Source organism: Electrona antarctica (genome assembly GCF_951216825.1).
Source record: "Electrona antarctica genome assembly, chromosome: 3".
Classification (NCBI taxonomy): Eukaryota; Metazoa; Chordata; class Actinopteri; order Myctophiformes; family Myctophidae; genus Electrona; species Electrona antarctica.
In genome coordinates, this window is record NC_136808.1 from 11,701,470 (window position 1) to 11,723,730 (window position 22,261).

The 22,261-nt window shown below is 45.4% G+C and overlaps 1 protein-coding gene across 1 annotated transcript in view; it reads left to right on the top strand.

The window, feature by feature from the left end:
* Nucleotides 1-22,261, top strand: part of LOC306919635 (CUB and sushi domain-containing protein 1-like) — a gene marked incomplete at its 5' end in the record, with an annotated part of 687,041 nt that overhangs the window by 431,426 nt on the left and 233,354 nt on the right. Inside the window, 1 exon segment of the mRNA XM_079496199.1 lies at nucleotides 18,753-18,909. Coding sequence (XP_079352325.1) covers nucleotides 18,753-18,909 — 157 coding nt within the window.

A 22,261-nucleotide genomic window follows, 5' to 3' on the forward strand; every position in this document is an offset into this window, starting at 1 on the left:
TGTTTGCACTGTGATGTTCTTGCACATGCTGAATATTTCTCTGACTCATCTAGTGGCAAGGTTATTATTCTTTTGGCATTTTTCATTTTTTTCATTTTGTTTTCCCTTCATGTTCTCATTTTCTGATTAGGTTTACTTTGTTTAGTCTAGTTTTAATTTTGTGAGAAGGCTGCCGCTTAGTTATGCTAGTTTCTTATTGCGATTGTCGCAAAAGGGCCCGAAAGGTCTTCTCAGTCTACAGAATGTAATAATAAGCCTTCTGTATCTATTAGTATTCTATTCTCATATGAATTCATGACTGGGAGTCACCATGACTCATACAGTATCTACTCATTGGCAGGACGTGACCCATTGTGCACTTATCTACAAAGACAACTGCATATATGGGCCATTCTACCGAATTGGTTCAAATTGCAGTCCCACAATGAAACACACATAAAAAAAAATGTAGTGTTCAGACTTTTCACTGTAGTAATGTCATAGTATGGTCTAATTAATCACAATACATTAATTGAGATAATATAAAATTAAATATATAAAAAATCATCCTTTATATGTTACTTCCTATTTGAAGGTGGCTGTCCCAACCTCTAACCCCTAAATTTCAATTTATGAAAAAAGTAGTTAAATGATTTTTGTCACTTTCCTAAATATATTTGTTATACCCCCATTTGATTTATTTTATAGAGAAGTTGAAATAATGAAATTGATTTTGTAGATTTATTTTAAATTAAAAAACTTTATATAAAAAATGCTGTCCCATGTTTTCACGTCACTACCGACACAGAAAGAGTTTAAGTCCATAGATGGAGCCTGGTTTAAGCCACACCCCCACACTCTTCACCAAGAAGTGACATAGACTTCATGTTCATCATGGCCAAATGATGAGTAGCTAGTTTACTTCAGTCTGAAATTAATGTCTTCCAAAGTCTGAAAATCAGTGTGTGGTTTTAAGGAGTGTCACTACCAAAACACATCATTTCTCATAACTTATTTCTCATAAACTATTTTGGTTTTGTGTACATCAGTTCAAAGCTGTTTTTTGCCTAGCATTGTAGAGTTGAGCTAAAAACTAGATACAATTGTCACTACCGAAACAGTCACTAGTACCGAAACAATTAGTCACTAATTAGTGACATGATTGTTTCGGTAGTGACAAAATTGGATGTTTATGCTTTATAATGTACTTAATTCTGTTATTTCTATTTCATCATGTGGTCCAAAATACCAAAACAAAATGTAAAAAGTGTGGCAGAGAGAGACTGAGAGTGAGAATGCAGGCAAAGGAGATGGAGAGGTTTGTTGGGCTTCCATGTGACTTAGCACCAAAGTGATCAGGCAGTAGTAGTCGTTTAGTAGTAGCTTGAGCAAATGTAAAGCATCTTATGAGTTCATATTTAGCAAAATAGTTAAGTGACTATGGCACCGCATTGTAAAGACAATGCTGTGGTCACTACCGAAACAGTGCAGTCACTATCGAAACAGTGCAGTCACTACCGAAACACTGGTTGTTTTGTCTAAAATCAAAGATAGTGAGTTATCAACCCCACATTTTAAGATATTGCGTTTAGATTTTGATTACTCTCAATAATTCAACATTAAAACAATTGTTACATTTTCAATTTAAATGTATCTAATTGTGGAACCACCTACTGTACCCACATTCTTAAAAATGGTCTGTACAGGGGGGATTGAAAAAATATATAATAGATTAAAATAAGTATCTTTATTCGAAGGTAAAAGTCTATGTTTCGGTAGTGACACATTTTGGGAGAGGAAATATATTCCACTACATTATTAAAATACAATATGATAATTGACTGTGCCTTTACTAAATATGTGTCCCTTAGATCTGGTGCAACATGAATATGGTCAAAGTTTTTCCAAAATAGCATACAAATCTCACACAATTTCCAACTGAATTTGAACCAATTCGGTAGAATGGCCCATATATCACATCATATCATATTTCCTGTCAAATCTGCATCCTTTCTAGTGTCTAGACCTCCCAGCCCAGCCAATCCTCAGTTAATTTATGTGCAAATGTAACCAAATTGAATCCAGTAAAACAGTTTTATTTTGTAAATTCCCAATGTCTCTTAGCAGGCCTGGGGGCATGGTTAAGCCATTTTGGGCGGGAACCCCTTTTGGTGTTTTAAACATTATGTTATAATTTAGCTATTGAAAAATAGCAGATCTACAAGCTCATAGAGCTTGTAGATCTGCTATTTTTGAAAAATCGTGAAAAATCGTGAAAAATCGTGAAAATGTGGCGCAAATCCTGACAGAAAACTGTCAGGATTTAGAAGACATTTTTTAAATTTCGACGTCAAGCCTAAAAGGGTTAAGCCAGTATATGTGGTTAGAGTGTATCATCAGTATTAGGCCATGAGCAGCATGGCTGAGCCTGTGGTTAGATTGCATCAGCACTATTACTGTGGTTCTCCCTGACTTTTACAGAGGCTTACTATGGTTGTATAAGTGTGGAGATAATGTTTCCAGGATGGTATGTTTTGGAATACAAATATATTCCTTCCAAAACGTGAATAAGTTGTCATGTACTCCACCTTGGTGAACCACCGTAGAAAGCAATGGTGAAATAAGTTGGAACGTTAATACACTTTATGTTCCGTTTATGGCTATTGATATATTGATTATTGATTGATATTATGAATGTAGTATTCATCTCACTTCAGTTATATTGACACAGTATATGACTGTATGGCTGCTGATGTGTCTGAATGTACTGGCGGCACTGGCTCAGGGGTAGAGTGGCCGGATGGCAACCGCAAGGTTGCCAGTTCGAACCCGGGCTCCCCCAGAGTTAGTGTCGAAGTGTCCTTGAGCAAGACACTGAACCCCTAATTGCTCCTGATGTGCTGGTTGGTGCCTTGCATGGTTTCTTGCCGCCATCTATGTAAAGCGCCTTGGATAAAGGCGCTATATAAATGCACCATTTACCATTTACCATTTAATGTCCTAGCAAGGGAAGTAAATGAGTCTGATAATACGTCTTAAGTTTTTAGTGCACCCTCGGTGTAGCTATTAAACAGCAGGCTCATACAGCAAGGTCAAGCAGCTATTTCTCTGTAGGAAAGCTTCAGATCCAGACAGCTAGAGTCTAGAGTCTAACCTTATAAAGTGTCGTGACTCGTCTAGTCACGACACTTTATAAGGTTTCATGAATGCAAGGGGAATGTTTCTCGTATCAGTCACCAGGTATTCTGACGAGGACAGTGACTATGTGGCCTCGGCATATAGCAGTAGGCCTTCCATTCTCAGTGGATGAGATGTTCATAGTTGGTTAGACTAGTGTCGCCACTCTCGGACGGCAAGCGCAGAGCAGCACATTTCATGGTTAGGCAGAATTGACCTTCCATATAATAGTCCAAGTGCTGAGAACATATCTTTGGGCCTGACAGAATGCATGTCAGTCCTCAGAATTATCCTAACAATGTGTATCATGTATCCTTGTAGAATCTGTACTTAAACTGTGCGCCGCGAAATCCAGATCGGCGTTAAGGGCCTTGCAAACGTGAAGCGAGGAACGCAAGCGTTGTTGCCTGGATCAACACAGGTCTCCTCCAGGTCTGTTGAAGAAGGGCGCAACAACGCAAGCGTAAAAAAAAAGCTAAAGAGAATCCAGCTCTGGTGAGTCACGGGCGTGTGCACGTAACGAGCACTCGCGCAACAAATTCACAGGACCGCACTCAGGTAAATACGCTTGCGTTGTCGCACTGCGACTTCTCCGAGCAAAAACGCAGGTCTCATTGGAAATGAACCATAGGCGCGTTTTATCGCTTTATGTGCTGCTGGGTATAGCTTAACCTTAACAATGCATCATAATCAGAGTATGTTTTTGTGTTAATAATCTACATCTGCTAAGTAACTAATAACTCAAGTTGTCAAATAATTGCAGTGGAGTAAAAAGTACAATATTTGCCTCTGAGATGTTCTGTGATATAGAAGTATTGAAGTATTGAAAAAGTAAATGTGCAAAGCTGAGGGAAAGCAATGCAGTTTATACTCTGATATAACACATTAGCCTATTGTGTGTCCACACTAGGTGTGTAATTATCGTGTAACATTTGGAGTAATGAACAGCCTTGGTGCTGGAGCTATTCAGTAGGAAGTACCTTCACGTTTTGAAACATGAATATAAATTGGATCCCCTTGTCAGTGCCAGACACCCCTATCATCCCTATCGTTATTTGCAATAGCGCATGTTATTATGCATTTGTCTACAAGCTCACTTTACCAATACATTCACAACCACATGCATTTACACTGTTACCTATGTCTTCCACAAACAAGGAAATGAGAGAAAGGAGATTCTAATTATTTGATAGTCAGTATAATGGAGTGCCACACACTTCAACACTTAAAGCAGAGTGCCTTCTCACACCATAAACACACAAGAGAAGTCAAATATGATGACACAAGTAAAAGGAATGACAATAGTAAGTAAGAGAACCGCAATGCTTTAAACGTTGGAACAGCAGTCAAACTTAATGCAGTATACAAAGCCACTTAATGCTTAAATTAACATTTCGTAATACTTTTAACTCTGCTGGTTTATTCTAGCTAAATGTTAGCAAACATTGGCAACACAAACAAGTTTCACAGCATCAAACCAAATGTAATCACGGCTCGATCAGCTATTCCATTTTGCATAGTTCAAAAGCTTAAATATCCAACTGGAGAGTTGACAAATCCTAGCTGATTACGCTGATCCAATCAGCGTAATGAGTTATAATCAAATATGTGTTTCCTCAAATTGTAGGATATATAAATAAATAACCACTTAAACCCTATTTGCTTTGTTGAGCCTCTAGTTAGTCTAGTATTTCCCTCTCTACCAAATAGCTGCTCTATAAGCTCACGACGTGCCACAAGCTTGTAGATCTGCTCTTTTCAGTGAATGTCCATCCCAGAATAGGGATGCTAGAGGGTTACATCACTGTAACTGTACACTGTACTGTACTGTACTGTACTGTACTGTACTGTACTGTACTGTACTGTACTGTACTGTACTGTACTGTACTGCCCAGGGCAGTGTGAACACAGTTAACTTTATAAACTTTAAACTGGATCACAGATCAAAATCCGAACGTCTATTCAACATTGTCTGAAATGAACTGTTCATGAAGTCGGATGTGATACTCGGCTTATATGACAAAATGGGCCAAATATTGAAATAGAATGGTGGTTTCCATTGGAGAGAATTGGGATAAGATACAGATACTGTCCTGGGATTAGAGAGATTGTCTATAATATTATGTCCCCTGGGACCTACAGTTGGAGGCCATCGATATTGTCCTTTTCTTTTTGCTGAGGTTTGCGTGATCTGCGCAAAAGGACAGTAAACCCATTTTGGGCGGGAACCCCTTTTGGTGTTTTAAACATTGTTATAATTTAGCTATTGAAAAATAGCAGATCTACAAGCTCATAGCGCGCCACCGAGTGGCGCGCTACGAGCTTGTAGGTCTGCTATTTTTGAAAAAGCGTGAAAATATTTATTTCAGAAAACTGGAGGATTTAGAAGGATTTTTTAAAATTTTGAGGTCAGGCCTAAATGGGTCAAATGATAAGGGACAATATCGGTGGCACCCAACTGTAGCATGTTTTCTACTAAGAACCCCTTCTCTTATAATGTCTAGTTGTTTCTACAGGAGTATTAGCACGAGCATCTGTCTTGTGTAGAAGTCTATTGTACGACTGTACGTACTCCATGTATTGTATTTGCCTGTAAACCAGACGAATCTTAACCTGACTTCCGCCAGATTGCGGCAGCATTGAGTTCACAAGTTCCCTCCTCCTACCTGCATCTGGTCTCTCTCAAGCAGAAACGATGAACCCGAAGCAGCGGGACAAAATACTGATATCTCCATAATAATTTCGAGTTGTAGTCCTGTTAGGTTGTGTTTACACTTGCGCTGTAGCACAGGCAGCTTCAATACGTCACCAGTCTCGCGTTGATCCCGCCTCTAGCGGCCTCATACGGCCGCATATCGCTCCGATCAGCATTTGATCGGAGTACATCGTCTCTGTCCGAGAGAGGCCAGATGGGAGCAGGAGGAGGAACTCACTACTGCCACCATCTGGCGGAGTAAGGTTAGACGAATCTGCCATTTCAAAAAATAAATACAAATATTTGCCCTCCCGCAGTGATATTAGTATGGTCATGCCAGGCTAGTATTTTATGACCCAATTAACACCCTCCGCGCCATTGGCGTAGATCTAGGTCAATTGAAGCCTATTATTTAATACTACGCTTACCGCCATTGGTGTAGATCAATGGCAATTGCGCTTCTATAGCGCTTTCGATCGATCAAGCCATAATGCTACTTGCGTTAGCATCGGGTAGCTACCTGTTGTTGTAATGACAATGGATTGCCCATCTTATATCGTCCTCGCCATAATAATCCATTCTATATGTTTCCTTGTCCCAGATGGCATTTTTTGGTCGACGATGTGGAGCCCTCCAGTGCCCCGGTATAGACCCATCTTGTAAACAAGGCCTGTCCAGGACCTGTTCCACTTACTAGGTTATATGTTCACTTCCGGTAGTCTGGAAATGTGGCTTTTCAAAATAAGAGCTCAACTGGGAAAAATGCTGGCGTGAATTAGATCATAATTTATCAATATGCTAGCGCTGTAAGTGTTAAGGCACAAAGCCAAAAAACGAATTATTGGCTTGCATGAATAAACGCTTAAGGGGCTATGAGTAAAGTGTGTAAGTCCGTTTCTCTTTTACTTGCCTGTATACCCCACAAGCATGAGGCCTCTAACTATTATCCAATGGTATCAGTTTTGGCACCCATCCTGCATAATGTGGAACTATTGGCCTATGTAATGATTAGAAAACATTTGCTTTCTGTTTACGGGAACACAATTCATTCCATAAAATGATGTGTTCTGTACTATTTTGTGAAATTGGGGAGTTAATGTTTTGAATCAAATTAACACGTTGACTGCGATAGACGTCCACAGATGTCTTATCAAATAAAACCTCGGAGTGCCTGGCACATTCTGTGGACGTCTTGGACGGGTTTTTTTAATCGATATAAAATGGTCTCGCTAAAATCTATTTTTTAGGAACGGCCCGGTTGCTAGGCAACGACTTGCTCAGCCCTGTCCGACCTGTTTTTGTTTAAGCGCCATGTTTAAACCCTTTTTTCTCGGAATCTATGCTGCATCCGCGCACTGCGCACAGCGGATCAAAACGCTGATGTTCTGGGCTAATTTCTGACTGTGTGTGTGTGTGTGTGTGTGTGTGTGTGTGTGTGTGTGTGTGTGTGTGTGTGTGTGTGTGTGTGTGTGTGTGTGTGTGTGTGTGTGTGTGCGCACACGTGAGTGCATGTGTGAGTGTGTTTGCATGCGTGCGTGTGTGCGCACATGTAATTGCGTAAATGTAAAATGAATTTAAAAGCTTAGCGAAAGATTGGTGGGCAAGTTATTATGATTGCCTACACTGGAGCAAGCCGTGTAAAACACGGTGCCTGGAGGAGAGGGAGACCACATGCGGCTTCAGAAATGAAATTATACAGGAATCATACGGACTATTTCACACTTTGCTTTTATCCCAGACTTCACCCAAAATGGCATGTGAAATGGGTTAAGTCTGAGATGTTTCCTTCTTTGTCCAGTGCTGATCTGGGCATGCCTTTGATAGGACTTTATTTGAGATTAGAGAAAGCTGACGGGTCATTATATTGGTCCTAATCTAAAGGACATGGAAAAAAATGAATGAAACATTAGCCCAGCTATTGTTGCGTGCTGCGTTCTAGACTAAGCTATTTGATAATTGCATTGGTTCTGCCTGTATGTCTTCCCTACAGCGGACATTGGAAATATTACCATGTACCACAACAGCATCACAGCATTGTCTCCGATGCAGTAGTGTGCGTGCGTGCGTGCGTGTGTGTGCGTGTGTGTGTGCGTGCATGTGTGCATGTGTGCGTGCGTGCGTGTGTGTGTGTGCGCGCGTGCTGCGTGTATGCGCGCGCACATCTGTAATATAAAATTGCAGTGTAAAACAATGTTCCCTGTAATCACTCTGATGATTAATACACAGCCTTACGCATCTTGAATTACAGGGTTTTCTCTGTGCGTGTGTGCGTGTGTGCATGCGTGCACGCGCATGGCTGTGTTGTTTTACCTTAACCTCTAGGAGTTATGACGTCTATTAGCAAGTATAAGTATTAACTATAGTACTTCTAAAAGCACAGTGTCAGTGTCAGTCTCTTTGCATTCTGGTAGAGTCGTAAAGTCACCTGACCCTACCTCAGGGCTCTGACTAGCAAGCGCTTCAGATAGAGAACTGGTGACTCGCCGCCCTCTTGACTTGGTAATGGACTGATGATGAATATTACAATAAGCCCCAGGGAGGAGGAGAGGTAGAGAGAGGGGCACGCACGCACGCACGCACGCACGCACGCACGCACGCACGCACGCACGCCACGCCACGCCACGCAACGCAACGCCACTCTCACACACACACACACACACACACACACACACACACACACACACACACACACACACACACACACACACACACACACACACACACACACACACACACACACACACACACACACACACAGGCTGATAGGGAGTCTTAGCCTGGCTCCAGCCCCTGGATCGCTAGCCACACTCATTCAAAATCACACCTGTGTGAAGTGAGGGGCGCTCTCATCATCATACATCATCTCATTCTGGCCAATCACAATTTGCCTCCTCACTTGTCTTCACTTGTATCTTCAATGTTTGTGTTTACACAAACCCGGAAAACTGGGCATAGGAATAGGCCCCCACACAAGCCCTTATTGGCCCCCACACAAGCCCTTATTGCCCCCCCCCCCACACAAGCCCTTATTGCCCCCCCCCCCACACACACACACACACACACAAGCCCTTATTGGCCCCCACAAGCCCTTATTGCCCCCCCCCCCCCCCACACAAGCCCTTATTGCCCCCCCCCCCCCACACACACCCACACAAGCCCTTATTGGCCCCCACACAAGCCCTTATTGGCCCCCACACAAGCCCTTATTGGCCCACACATAAGCCCTTATTGCCCCCCCCCCCAACACAAGCCCTTATTGGCCCCCACACAAGCCCTTATTTGCCCCCACACAAGCCCTTATTGCCCCCCCACACAATCCTTTATTGGCCCCCCACATAAGCCCCCCCCACATTGGCCGCACCCCCAATGTGTGGGGGAGTGGTGCACTTTGAGGCAAAAGCAACACCGACATACATACATACATACATACATACATACATACATCAGCGAGACACTAGCAGGCTAAAGGCCAACGTAAGTCAAAAACATGCCAGCGAAGCAAACAGTGAACATCTGGAGCAGTTCAGAACACACTAACCTTCCATTCATGCAAATGAGGTGAACTCCCAGCGAGAGTATATGCTAACCTTATAAGCCTGCTAACGAAACTAAAGTCTGCTAACCTTATTCTAACCTTAATGCTCGGCTAATAAGTCCAATATACTCTCTCTCCAGGGCAATGAGAGAGCACTGATAGTTTTTAGCATATGGTGTTTTTCTCAAATTAACACTGCAGGCCATAACTGCAGCCAAAATGTGGAAGAAAGTTGTCTGGATGTGAATCATGAGACTTCACAGCAGTAGTAGTTTCATTCCAGTTTATATCCAGTTTTTATATCAGTCGTGAGGATAATTTCATAAATTCTGTTATTAACTATAATCTGCTATCCACCAATTATCACTTTGTCATGGATATGTGTTAGGTGCTATATCCTATTTTAAAAGCACATTTTAGGTAAATCGTGTGCTGTCAGTCATTCTGTATCAGTAGGCTAGTAGTTGCTTTCTGCAGCTGGAGGATCGTTTAGTTAATTGTGAAGGAGAGAATGGGCTCAATTACAAGCCGTTGTTCACTCTTTTGAGTTTAATAACGTCCCAGACAATGATATGTCATAGAGAGTCATTTTAATATTGTTTAGAGTTAGTTTATGTCCCCGCTTCAACTTCCAAAGAGTCAGAAGTCTTGCACTTGGCTGTCTTTGTCTCAGTCAGCAGGGCAGGAGGGCCCCCCCCCCCCCCCCCTCAGTCATACTGGATATTGGATTTATGACAGACTTTAATTCTGAACAGCCGTACGGCCATATGATCTATCTGTGCTGTCTTCCCTCATCGGTTAATTCTTATATTGCGGCTGTTAGCAAAGTCTCAGTGTCCCACTATAAGCCTAGAGACCATAACTCTTAGCTGTCTTTCAAGCATTTCAAGCATTTTTGGACATTATGACAGATTTCAGCTGAGACTACTGCATTTCCCTCCTCCAAAGAAGTATAATATACAATATTTTATAGATAAAAAAAAAATCTCATTTCTCTTCAACGCAAGGATGTGTATAAAAGATAGCGAATCGCTGACCAGTTGGAATTTTCTATTGATTCTAAAGTGCCGTTCCATTCCATTCCTCTTGTGCCATTCCTATTTGGCACACATACCAGCCTAATTGTACATCCCCTAATTTCACCTAATGTACAAGCCTAACATACAGCATGACTAAATATGTTGGAAAGCCATTTAGACAAGACACATAAGAAGAGTAACAGTAACGCTTTTATAATGCTTTACACTGTGCGGGCCATTTGTTTTAGCCCAGGGACTGTTGACATATAAGGGCTAACCAAGTGCCCTGAAATGGACTCAGTTTTGGTGCTGGCTGGGGTACATCTACTCAGATAGTTTCCAGAGGTCTCTCTCTCTCTCTCTCTCTCTCTCTCTCTCTCTCTCCCCCCAACAGGGCACATACAGTACTTTAGAAAAAGAGACACATTACACTTCACTCTCATCAAACAGTTCCTTCTCTCATCCACATTGTGGAGTACATTTGGGAGTAATCTTCCATATTGTGTGAATTGGGCACTCAGTCCCTGGAAAGATGTGTTCCAGCTCACAAATACTGTGAGCCTCCATCAACTCCCTCCCACAACTCTGTGTGTGTGTGTGTGTGTGTGTGTGTGTGTGTGTGTGTGTGTGTGTGTGTGTGTGTGTGTGTGTGTGTGTGTGTGTGTGTGTGTGTGTGTGTGTGTGTGTGTGTGTGTGTGTGTGTGTGTGTGTAAATCGGCTATTTTCGGCTATAACTCATCATGCATCACTGCTGCTGCTGTGACACTGTCAGGGTTGTCGTATCTTACGTCCTTACCTTTCCCATGGGACACTTCTATTGTCCAGGTGCAGTTCAGGGAGTTCGGGTAGAAATCAGGAAAGCCAGGTGACAGAATTGTCATAAGCAGTGAGTGCATTCTCCGGCAGCGGCAGCAGCCACGGCGACGCCGCCAATTACCGACAACAGCCGTGGCAGTGTTTCCTCTGCCACCGGCAAAGCCTCCTAATCCACCACAGACCAGACCGGCGGATGCCGGCACCTGCCACTTGCCACCGGCACATGCCGGCACCTGCCCCGGCACATGCCGGCACAAATGCCGGCACATGCCACCACCCGCCGGCGCCCCACCGGCGCCTTGCCGGCAGCCGCCGGCACATGCCGGCGCCCTCCGGCACACCCGCCGGCACATGCCGGCGCCTTCCGGCACATGCCGGCACCCGCCGGCATCCTGCCGGCACCTGCCCCGGCACATGCCGGCACAAATGCCGGCACATGCCACCACCCGCCGGCGCCCCACCGGCGCCTTGCCGGCAGCCGCCGGCACATGCCGGCGCCCTCCGGCACACCCGCCGGCACATGCCGGCGCCTTCCGGCACATGCCGGCACCCGCCGGCATCCTCCGGCACATGCCGGCACCCTCCGGCACATGCCGGCACACGCCGGCACATGCCGGCACCCGCCGGCACCCTCCGGCACATGCCGGCACCCTCCGGCACATGCCGGCACCCTCCGGCACATGCCGGCACACGCCGGCACCCTCCGGCACACGCCGGCACCCTCCGGCACATGCCGGCACCCGCCGGCACATGCTGGCACCCTCCGGCACATGCCGGCACCCGCCGGCACCCTCCGGCACATGCCGGCACCCTCCGGCACACGCCGGCACCCTCCGGCAACCTGCCGGCACCCTCCGGCACATGCCGGCACCCTCCGGCAACCTGCCGGCAACTGCCGGCAACCTGCCGGCAACTGCCGGCAACCTGCTGGCAACTGCCGGCAACCTGCCGGCAACCTGCCGGCAACGTGCCGGCAACTGCCGGCAACCTGCCGGCACCCTCCGGCACATGCCGGCACCCTCCGGCACATGCCGGCACCCTCCGGCACATGCTGGCACGCGCCGGCACATGCCGGCACCCTCCGGCACCCGCCGGCACATGCCGGCACCCGCCGGCACATGCCGGCACCCGCCGGCACATGCCGGCACCCGCCGGCACATGCCGGCACATGCCGGCATCCTCCGGCACATGCCGGCACATGCCGGCACACGCCGGCACATGCCGGCACCCGCCGGCACCCTCCGGCACATGCCGGCACCCTCCGGCACATGCCGGCACCCTCCGGCACATGCCGGCACACGCCGGCACCCTCCGGCACACGCCGGCACCCTCCGGCACATGCCGGCACCCGCCGGCACATGCTGGCACCCTCCGGCACCCGCCGGCACCCTCCGGCACATGCCGGCACCCTCCGGCACATGCCGGCAACTGCCGGCAACCTGCTGGCAACTGCCGGCAACCTGCCGGCAACCTGCCGGCAACGTGCCGGCAACTGCCGGCAACCTGCCGGCACCCTCCGGCACATGCCGGCACCCTCCGGCACATGCCGGCACCCTCCGGCACATGCCGGCACCCGCCGGCACCCGCCGGCACATGCCGGCACCCGCCGGCACCCTCCGGCACATGCCGGCACCCTCTGGCAACCTGCCGGCACCCTCCGGCACATGCCGGCACCCTCCGGCAACCTGCCGGCAACTGCCGGCACATATGCCGGTACCTGGCATAGGGTTAGGGGTTAGGGTTAGGGTTAGGGTTAGGGGTTAAGGTTAGGGTTAGGGTTAGGGGTTAGGGTTAGGGTTAGGGGTTAAGGTTAGGGTTAGGGGTTAAGGTTAGGGTTAGGGGTTAAGGTTAGGGTTAGGGGTTAGGGTTAGGGGTTAGGGTTAGGGGTTAAGGTTAGGGTTTAGGGGTTAGGGTTAGGTGCCGGCAGGTGCCGCCATGTGCCGGCAGGTGCCGCCATGTGCCGGCGGCAAGCGGCAGGTGCCGGCATGTGCCGGCAGTTGCCGGAAGGTGCCGGCAGGTGCCGGCATGTGCCGGAAGGTGCCGGAAGGCGCCGGCAGGTGCCGGAAGGCGCCGGAAGGCGCCGGAAGGCGCCGGCAGGTGCCGGAAGGCGCCGGCATGTGCCGGAAGGTGCAGATGCCGGCAGGTGCCGGAAGGCGTTGGCAGGTGCCGGATGGCGCCGGCACGTGCCGGAAGGCGCCGGCAAGTGCCGGCAGGTGCCGGAAGGCGCCGGCAAGTGCCGGCAGGTGCCGGCAGGCGTCGGCAGGTGCCGGCAGGTGCCGGAAGGCGTCGGCAGGTGCCGGAAGGCGCCGGCAAGTGCCGGCAGGTGCCGGAAGGCGCCGGCAGGTGCCGGAAGGTGCCGGCAAGTGCCGGAAGGCGCCGGCAAGTGCCGGAAGGCGCCGGCAAGTGCCGGAAGGCGCCGGAAGGCGCCGGCAAGTGCCGGCAGGTGCCGGAAGGCGCAGGCAGGCGCCGGCGGGTGGTGGCATGTGCCGGCATATGTGCCGGCATGTGCCGGGGCAGGTGCCGGCATGTGCCGGCATGTGCCGGTGGCAAGCGGCAGGTGCCGGCATCCGCCGGTCTGTGGTGGATTAGGAGGCTTTGCCGGTGGCAGAGGAAACACTGCCACGGCATAGGAAACACTGCCACGGCTGTTGTCGGCAATTGGCGGCGTCGCCGTGGCTGCTGCCGCTGCCGGAGAATGCACTCGCTGTCCCTCAGAATTGTACCGGTTTTACCGTAGAGAGAGAGAGAGAGAGAGAGAGAGAGAGAGAGAGAGCGAGAGAGCGAGAGATGGTAGGAATGTGCAGGAATGGTTTTTATCAGTGTAATAGAGAAAGTGAAAGACGTCAATGGTGTGATATTGGTCGGAGTGGTTGGGGTGGTGGTGGTGGTGGCGCCATGGCAGCAGGGAGAGAGGAGAGTGGAGGGGTGCAGATGGTGACATGTTGATATATGAGCTGCAGGCCTTTTCATTAACAATACTGAGTTTTACTGTGAGAGCGAGATTGAGCAAAATGGGGGGAGGGAGAGGGAGAGGGAGAGGGAGAGGGAGAGGGAGAGGGAGAGGGAGAGAGAGAGAGAGAGAGAGAGAGAGAGAGAGAGAGAGAGAGAGAGAGAGAGAGAGAGAGAGAGAGAGAGAGAGAGAGAGAGAGAGAGAGAGAGAGAGAGCTAGGGAATGGAGCTACAGTATGGGGGAGAAAGACATGCCAAAACGGTGTTTTAGGCCACACATTATTACATACAACTATTATTTATTATGTGTACCACTTTTAATCAGGTGCCCCTATTTTGGGGGACAATATAGCAGATCTACAAGATCAAAGCATTTTGCTTTTGTGAGCAATGATACACTGCTATTTCTGCTATGAATATGGCTATGGCTTCAGATTTGTACTTGCCACTGCTATAGATGCCATGCCTCCCAGCTTACAACTCTCCCTTTCATTCTCTTACCCTCGGACGCTTGGGTTGTCCCGATCCGATCACGTGATCGGAAATCGGGGCAGATCACGTAATTTTCAAGCAAAATAATGTCATCCCTAGAATCATTATTATATCCATATCATGATATTAGACTGGATATTGTACTATTTATATGGCATAAGTGTTCTATAAAAATATAAATTTCCGATCAGGAAAAATCTGTATACTCAAAATCAAATTATTGGAACGCACGCACGCACGCACGCACGCACGCACGCACGCACGCACGCACGCACACACACATTTATTAAATTACAGTCTGTAACCCATTGCTTCTTGAACAGTTCCCAGTGAACATGCAGACAGAAGCTCTTATTGCTGTTGGTTTCTGTTGTGGGGTTTAGGTTTAGCCAATGTCTCTCTCCGATGCCATTCTTCACTGAAAGTGGTTTTCCTCTCTCTGCCGACATGTGAACAAAAATTGGATACACTCATCACAGCTGGATACAGCCTCCACATCAATTAACCCATTCAGGCCTGACGTCGAAATTTAAAAAAAAAAGTTTTCTAAATCATGACAATTTTCGGAAAGATTTGAGGCACATTTTAACGATTTTTCAAAAATAGCAGACCTACAAGTTCATAGCGCGCCACTCGGTGGCGCGCTATGAGCTTGTAGATCTGCTATTTTTCAATAGCTAAATTATAACAATGTTTAAAACACCAAAAGGGGTTCCCGCCCCAAAATGGGTTAATGGTTAATGTGGTTAAACGCTAACGTGACATGGATGCGTTCCAGGTCTCAATGGATTAACTGTCACATGGAAAACAGAAAATAATAATAACTTTCAAATTCAATCCCCTGGAATGTGATTATAACCAAAATGGTTTCTGTTACATCATCCGCCTAGCACAAACATGAAACCATTTAAATGATTTCATATTTAGCGTATTAAAATGTCTCCCGTAAACCTCTTTGTATTATGTCAATTTTTTTCATACATTTTACTGAAAATTGTGATTGGAAATGCATATACATTAGTGCTTTTAAAGGGGTCAGGAACACTAAACCATTGAGGCTCAGATCTAGTTTTTGCAGGATACAGTAGTATCGCCCTGTCACCAAACAGGTGACAGGGCGATATGAATTAACTATAGCCAACTACGCCACCTGGGGAATTGCACCCCAGGGGATATTTAATAAGATATAGCAATGAGTACTTAATGACTCCTCAACACAGATTCGTTATACAATGTATAAAGGTAGGCAGAAACGTGGTTAACAAAAGGTATACAGAAGTTGTATTCATTTAATTGGTCAGCAATTAGGTCAGTTATCCATACGTAAACCAATTCATTATTCAATCCATAAGACAATACATCAATCAAAAATATATTTCAGCTATCAACAATAAGAATAGATGCATCTATTGAGATGTGAGATATCGTACAAATGCAGGCCAGTACGGGGGGAAAGGAGCTGGGCAGACCCACCTGCCCAGGGTGGTGGCAATGCAAAACACAGCAACTCAAATAAACCACAACAAAAATAGTAATCGCAAACTAAAGCAAAAAGGGCATTACCACCACCACTGGACGGCTGTCAGCTGCTCCAACGTAGCTTCTCCCCCGCACCGGTCCTGTAATGAGAATATAGGCCTACAGTCAACAACTACGTTGCATGAATCTTTGCATGCTTCAATAACTGCATTTGTTCAGCCGACAATATTTTATGAATTCGATTCACTTTTTTTCCTTCTGTTATCGAAATGAAAGTAGGTAAATGTCAATGCCATTGTAGTGTCATTTTTCAACACGGCTGTACATAAAATTGAGTACCACAGACGAATAACAGTCTAAGTCCACACTATTGATCCATAATATATAAATGATAGATAAGGGTTCAGGACAACAAGGCCTTTTCGTGGAGGGGTCAGTCTGAAATTTGGACTTTGTGACGTTTTTCGTCTGTGGTACTCAAATATGGAGGTGGTGATAGTACTTTCTCCCACTCTCTATATCTCCTGTGCTGCTCAGTCTCAATGCCCATTTCAAATGCATTTTCTAAAACTGTGGTTCTCAATCAGTGGTCCTTTAGGGGGTTTCAGGTGGTCCCCAGCTAAATATTGTAGAGTTGGTAACGAAATGGACCCTTATCTTAGCGTTTTGTACATTTTTTTGGTGGCCCACTTGCCATATCCTAACAGCAACCAGTGAACCAACATGACTAAGGTGGTTGGAGCTGACTGTGACCAACATTGCTGCATGCTGTCCCCTGGTGGGGTAAAGTGGGCACAGGTGGGAACAACCCACACATTGGTCTCATGTACAGTCAAGTGGCAAGGCAGTTGACAGAATTCTAAAGCATTTTTTTTCCAGAATCGTGGAATCGTGAATCGTGATTCTAATTTATTTATTTATTTATTTGACAGGGACAAAGCTCATTAATCAACATGTCAGTTTTCACATCAATGTAAATGGGCCAGAGTTAGCCAAAGCTAAATTTCATCTGTAGTCCCTGGGCAGGCTCTTAAGAAATGAATGATAAAACGAAAGACATAGTGTAGTGTGCCAGCACACAACACCATGCGTTGATGCCATGTGTGCATATGTGCCAGCACCCAACACTATGTCCATACAAAAGCACAATACAAAACAGATAAAAGAAAGACATAGCGTAGTGTGCCAGCACACAGCACCATGCGTTGATGCCATGTGTGCATATGTGCCAGCACCCAACACCATGTCCATACAAAAACACAATACAACAGATAAAAGAAAGACAGAGTGTGTGTGCCGGCACACAGCACCATGCGTTGATGCCATGTGTGCATATGTGCCAGCACCCAACACCATGTCCATACTACATAATTCGAATCGATTTTTTTTGACACCCCTAATTGGAATGTTTTGGAATGTTATGTTACTTGGTAGTCTGATTGCCTTTAATTCATGACTTGCCCAACCATGTCTGAAAGTGATGAACTATCTGCAACTATCGCTGCAACTATCGATTATTTTTTTATCGATTATTTTATCGATTACTTTTTTGATTTATTGGATAATGGAGAAGTAAAGTGCGGTTTTTATAATTGTTATCAATAAATCGATTAAACACTTAAGCCTTATTTCGTAGTTTGTCAGACAGTGTCATATTGAAAATGGCACATCTACAAACAAATAAACGTACAAATATTTTATTACCTATAATGACATGGTCCAAAATAGGTATTGGTTATGTATCAATTATTTTATTACCCATTCAGGACCGGAACCCCTTTTGGTGTTTTAAGCATTATGTTATACTTTAGCTATTGAAAAATAACTAAAATCTACAAACTCATGGCGCGGCACTGAGTGCCATGCTACGAGTTTGTAGATCTGCTTTTTTATCGTGAAAATGTGGCGCAAATCTTTGAATATATATTCTTTCAGAGCGAACGCTTTTAACTCAAATCTTTGCTTCTGGGCGGTCCCTGGAACAACAATATTTTCAGATGGGGGTCTGCAGCCAAATACAGATCATTCTGGGGGTCCTTGACATAGTTTGAGAACCACTGACATTCTTTCATAAAACTGTCAGGGTTTAGGAGGTAGAGCAGGTCGTCCAATGATCCATGGGTCGGCGGTTCGAATCCCGGCTCCTCCTGTCTACATGTCGAAGTGTCCTTGGGCAAGACACTGAACCCCAAATTGCTCCCGATGTGCTGGTTGGTACCTTGCATGGCTTCCGCTGCAATCGGTGTGTGAATGGGTGAATGTAATGCACAATCTATGTAAAGCGCCTTGGATAAAGGCGCTATATAAATGCACCATTTTTTTTTTTTTTAGAAGACATTTGTAGTATCAGCCTCAGGTCTAAATGGTTAAATGATAGATTATCAGTAGTTTTTATAGTTGTTTATCCGATTAACCGATTAAACCATTCTGGACGGGAACCCGTTTTGGTGTTTTAACTAAGCATTATGTTATACTGTAGGTCTGCTATTTTTGAAAAATCGTGAAAATGCGGCACAAATCTTTGAATATATATTCTTTCAGAGCGAACGTTTTTTTTATTTCGACGTCAGGCCTAAGTCTTCTGATTGACAAGCTGTGTTTGTCCTGGCAGGTGTATGACGGGGAGGACAGCTCGTGGCGTCTCCTCGGCAACTTCACACTCGGGGACATGATGGGTCCCGTCATCAACAGCACGTCCAACAACCTGTCGCTGGAGTTCAACAGCAACGCTTCTGGAACGGCGCAGGGCTTCCGGCTCACCTATAACAGTGAGTTCCTTTAGATATCCCCGCTGAACATAACACGTGTATGTGCTGCGTTCACACGGGGCAGATGCAAAGATACAGTTTACCATTTGTTTTCAATGGTAATAATATGACTATGTCATCATTTCTTGTTTGTAAAGCTTTGTAAAGCTTTTTTTTTCCTTTCAGTTTTTTTCCAATTCAAAATTGCTTTAGTTTTAGTTAACTACAGTATAATAACCCTGCACGTGCACGATGCATACAAGGTTGCAGGTACTATACATTTGCACGCACGCACGCACGCACGCACGCACGCACGCACGCACGCACGCACGCACGCACGCACGCACGCACGCACACACGCACAAACACACGAACACGAACACACGCACGCACGCACGCACGCACGCACACACGCACAAACACACGAACACGAACACACGCACGCACGCACGCACGCACGCACGCAGAAACGGAATGGTTAATGGAATTAAAAATAGTGTGTTAGGGAGCGAGGAGCATCTGCTGTGCGAGCCATCGAGGCTATTAGAAGAACATTAATCTATTAGTCATTAAAGGAAAAGGTGAGACACATCTGGAAAGCAACACAGGAGCGATGGATCGACGGAGAGATGGATGAGCGAGTGGATGGACGGAGAGTGGATGGCCAACATGTGAATGGATGATGGCTTTGTAAGTCGTTTGAAGCCATTTGGCGAATTGACAGGTGGATTGATGGAGGTTTTTTATTGAGACTTGAGGTCTCCAAAAGAAATGAGGACGCGTTGTTCTTTGTTTAAGTAGGCCCTATAGGTTGGATTATACGTAGCTCTATAGCTGTGTGTACTTAGTCTTTAGGCCATGTTATTATTAGAGGAACAGAGTGTCCCACAGCTGTTCGTGCCATTAAGATTGGACAGGAGTGAAATTCACAGCAGTTCCATGAGTGTCACTGTAGGGCACACACCTTGTGTCTCCATATTTCATCTGTTTCATTGTGAGCGTGTAGATACAGTATATTAGCTATTTTTTGGAAAGGTTTTTAATTTGTTTTGGAAAGATTTTTACATATTAGCCCCATGTTGAAAGTGGTTAAGTCAGACTTTTTTTTTATATATAAATATTTGATTTAACCAATAAATTAGGGTCAGGGTAAATAAGGAAAAGCAGTAATGATTCCGACACAGATCAATGAAAACACTTCAAACTAGAGTTCCTACCAGCGTTGTTTTTGGCAGCAAATTTTGATTTTAGTTTTAGTCATAGTCTCTTGAATAGTTTTTATTTAGTTTTAGTCACATTTTAGTCACCTGAAATGTTCTATTGTTAGTCCAGTTTTAGTCGACTAATGTCATAAGATTTTAGTTGACTAAATCTACAGTTGATTTAGTCTACTAAAATGGCAGATCTACAAGCACAGCACCCACGCGTTGTGCGCTTGTAGATCTGCTATTTCCAGCATGCAACCTAGCATAAAACTGGATCTCTTGTCCACTAGTCCCTTCCTAACATTTTAGTCTAGTTTTTATTCGTTGACGAAATTGTCAATATATTTAGTCATAGTTTTAGTCATCATAGCTTAGTTTTCATTTAGTTTCCATTTAGTTTTAGTCAGTGAAAAAAGGTAGTAGACATTTTCGTCTTAGTTTTAGTCGACAAAATCAACACTGGTTCCTACCACCTCCCAAACATGTGGGGCACGAGGGTAAGCACCTTATATTTTGTATTTGTACATGTATGGAGTAGCTAAGTCTGAAATGTACAAATGTACAATCTACAAGCTCATAGTGTGGCACCGAGTGCCGTGCTACGAGCTTATAGATCTGCTATTTTTGAATCTTGAAAATGTGGCGCAAATCTTTGAATATATATTCTTTCCCAGCGAGCATTTTTAACTCAAATCTTTGCTTCTGGGGTGTCCCTGCAGGAACAACATATTTTCAGATGCAGGTTCGGCGGCCAAATACATATAATTCTGGGGCTCCTTGACATGAAATAGTTTGAGAACCACTGAGAAAGATACATAGATTTTTCTGAAAATTCGTAGAATCTGGTCTCAGTCCTAAATGTGTGCTAAAGAACATTCTTCCATGCTCATGTCTGTGGATTGAAAGGAGCAAAGTTCTGACAACAACAAAGAGCATGTATTAAGCCATTAAGGCTTGAGGGCGAATAACCTATATTTCTGTCAGTGGTTCTCAAACTTTTTCATGTCAAGGACCCCTGTAAATGTAATTGGCTGCCGACCCCCATCTGAACATAATTGTCGTCTAAATGGGTAAAGCAAGAATAGCCATGATTAGGCAAGTTCTAATAAGAATCCATCGTGCTGAATTCCTTTCGACATTGAGCAGCAACAATAATACATATTACTGTAGGTAATGCTTAGCCTCATCTGTGCCCACCGGGGGAGAAGGGCAAGGGCAGACATTTAGTTGTAGCGCTGAGTTTGTACTACAATTAATTTCTGCAACTTGGGGTCAGCTATTGACATTTAGTTTCATAGCCATTGAAAGATAAGGTAACAAAAATACATAAAAGGGACATTTCACCGCTGGAAGAAACTGCAGTCAATCAATGTTAACACTTTAATCGCCCAGGGTTATTTAATCCATTACATTATAGCGCCCATTCGATTTATGAACACGGACCCCTTTTCCGGACGGACCGGAGGAAGTTTTTGATGTGTGTGTAGCAGCTAACAATAGCCACACCACTCTAGAGTCGATCGACAACAACGGGAGACAAGAATAAATCTATCGCGACTAGCGACTGGACCGCGGAGCGCCGTCTAACACAGGATCTTTTTCATAATTAGACGGGATGATTTAGATTGCGAGTTATGAACGTTTTAAGATTTTCGTTTTCATCAGCTAAACAGGGGAGGGAGTTTTTCGATGACGTCTCACTCTTGCGCGTCACCGAGGATTCCCCAACAGGCGCTCCCAGGCTGTGGAGCCATGCGATCCGTTCTCATATCAATAATCGTCGTCTTCCAGGAAGGAAGTGAGACCACAGTTCCATGAAACATTTTGGTCATGAACATGGCGCCATGACTAAAATATCTAAAAACACATACAAACCCCAGGAAAGTGTTTTGTATGTCCTAAACATCATTAAAATAAGATTTGGTTTCAAAAGGGGTGAAGTGGCCCTTTAACTTAAAGATGGAGTGCCACAATTGTTGTATTTTTCCAGTTTTTCATGTGTCTATGAGGTGACAGTACTTCATTAGACACCCTGGAGTCGTTTTTATGTGCAATGGTGTATTAACTTTGTATTTAGGGTTTCTTCCTGGAGGCTGAACCCTTGACAGTCAAACGGGCCAATGAAATAAACAGTAATATAGTGACACCACACTATCAGCCCCTCCCCT